This window comes from Aplysia californica, unplaced genomic scaffold (assembly GCF_000002075.1).
Source record: "Aplysia californica isolate F4 #8 unplaced genomic scaffold, AplCal3.0 scaffold00323, whole genome shotgun sequence".
In the NCBI taxonomy this organism is placed as follows: domain Eukaryota; kingdom Metazoa; phylum Mollusca; class Gastropoda; order Aplysiida; family Aplysiidae; genus Aplysia; species Aplysia californica.
Genome location: NW_004797593.1, coordinates 745616 through 747626, shown reverse-complemented (window position 1 = coordinate 747626; position 2011 = coordinate 745616). Strand labels below are relative to the sequence as shown.

The window sequence follows — 2011 nt, the reverse complement described above, 5'->3', positions numbered from 1 at the left end:
CGACCAACAACACACAAAGGGGATATTGAGTGGGGTCCTAACCCTAACCCTACACCCTAACCCTAACTCTTGAATAGTTTGCTCAGTGGACCTTGTCATGGTAAGTGCCGGCCCTCAGCAGAACTCAAGTTCCCCTGTATCCACACACTGAGTGTATTTGTGCGTTTTTCACAATGTGCATGTCCGCTGAATGCGATTTAGTCTACATTTTTCTCCCTAGATAGCTGTTCTATAACGCTTGTCATTGTCATCACCATGGCAAAGAATCATGTGTATTGATGTGGTCAACTATTGTGACAAGTTACCATTGATGCAGCCGTTCTATTCATATAACAAAGGACGTTATTGTCACCGAGTTGACTGTAGCAGAGAAGGGGGCAATTGTTAAGATTCCTGCGTTTAACTCCGATTTGCATTTTTTCAGGGTTAGGGAACGGTAAGTGTAAGGGTTGGGGTAAGGGTTAGGGTTAGAGTCAGGGTTAGGGCTAGGGTTAGGGTTAGGGTTGGGGTTGGGGTCAGGGTCAGGGGCTAATTTTATAAAAGCGAAACATGCCTGAGGCTATGAAAAACGCAAATTGGAATTAAACGCGGGAATCTTAACAATCGCCGAGAAGGGTACCTCAAACGTAAATGTTTAAAACTAATTTTACAACCTTACTTGAGTGTCCTTAGGGTGTGCTTTACAATGTACAGGAGAAAGAATACACTGTACACGAGAGCAGTCTCTGATAGCCATAAAAGCAGATTCTATGTCAATGGTCGTTTTTCATTTGAAATCAATGAGTGAAGTATTCCTTATATCCTTTCAGCTACAGTAAAGGAATTCATAATAAAATACAGTGGTAAAAAAAGAATAGACGCATATCTACGTGTACCTACTCAGACAATTAAAGGCCAGAGAGAGCTGGAAGAAGCGACGCGACAACATCAAAATCAGAAGAGATTCTATAGCCTAACTACTGCTAGGCCTAATCTCCACTGGGCAGTAAATGGAGCTATAGTCTGGGCAGAGGTTGGGTCATTAGGCCTGTTTCAAACTTTCTTACCATTTATACGAAATACGGGTGACACATCCAGGGTAACTTCCAAAGGAAATCCCCTTCCTTTGAGTTGAAATGGTGTGCTCACGAAAGAATGCTCCCGAGGAAAGGATGCCAAATCCCAGTGCCAGAATATTTTCTTGTAATCCCAACGTCGGTGCCAGGACTAAACACACGACACCCTAAACAGGAAGGGCCACACCGCTGTAAGAAACCAAGCCCTAACACAGAAGGGTAGAAGAAGAAAATACCCCAGCATGAGTACCGAAATAGACCACACAGTCGGTTATTCATAGTAGCAGCGCTTTTCATTGAACCTGTTGAAAAACCTGTTCCACCAGTTTTCCCCATTCGTAAAGTTGATACCCCCAGATTTTTATTGAGGCAGACTTATTGTGGTATATCATAACCCGAAAACAATCCGACTTCGGCTATTTTGATTAGGTGACGGTAATTTAGAGCCTAGAAACTGGTAAAAGTCATGCCATTTTTGCATAAAACAAAATCCATAGGAATATAAGAAATTCTCCTTCAAATATTTTTGAACTGATTTTCTACTCTTAATCACATACATTTTTACCAGTGAGAATCGAAAAGTAAGCGCTAAACATGGAAACATCAAAAGTTGCCGCCCACTTCTGATCGTGTTTGCCTACAAATAATAGAATCTAGTAATACTTCTTGTTGATAGATCCTGCCTATGTTGTTTTTATCCTGACCGAAAACTCAGCTCAATATGAGAAATAATAGTTCAATTTTCGGCAATTTAAAGATCACATTCGATTCGTTAATTAGTCTCAATTGACGTTTGTTTTCCGGAGATCCCTGTAGGCCTACAACTCATGGTCGTGTTAGAGTAGTACGTAAATTATAGCCAACAGATATTGCGAAAGGGAGGATGTAGATAAAGTTTTTGTTTATACATCTATATTATTATGTTGTTTGCTTTTTTGTTGTTGGTTTTTTTTTTT

At 40.5% G+C, this 2011-nt stretch overlaps 1 protein-coding gene across 1 annotated transcript in view; it reads right to left on the bottom strand.

Moving 5' to 3' along the window:
* LOC101850490 overlaps positions 1-1356 on the bottom strand; it is a gene marked incomplete in the record, with an annotated part of 69961 nt that extends 68605 nt beyond the window's left edge. The window contains 1 exon segment of the mRNA XM_013084867.2: positions 1047-1356. Within this exon segment, the coding sequence (XP_012940321.1) occupies positions 1047-1049 (3 nt within the window).
* Positions 1357-2011: the final 655 nt, after the last annotated feature.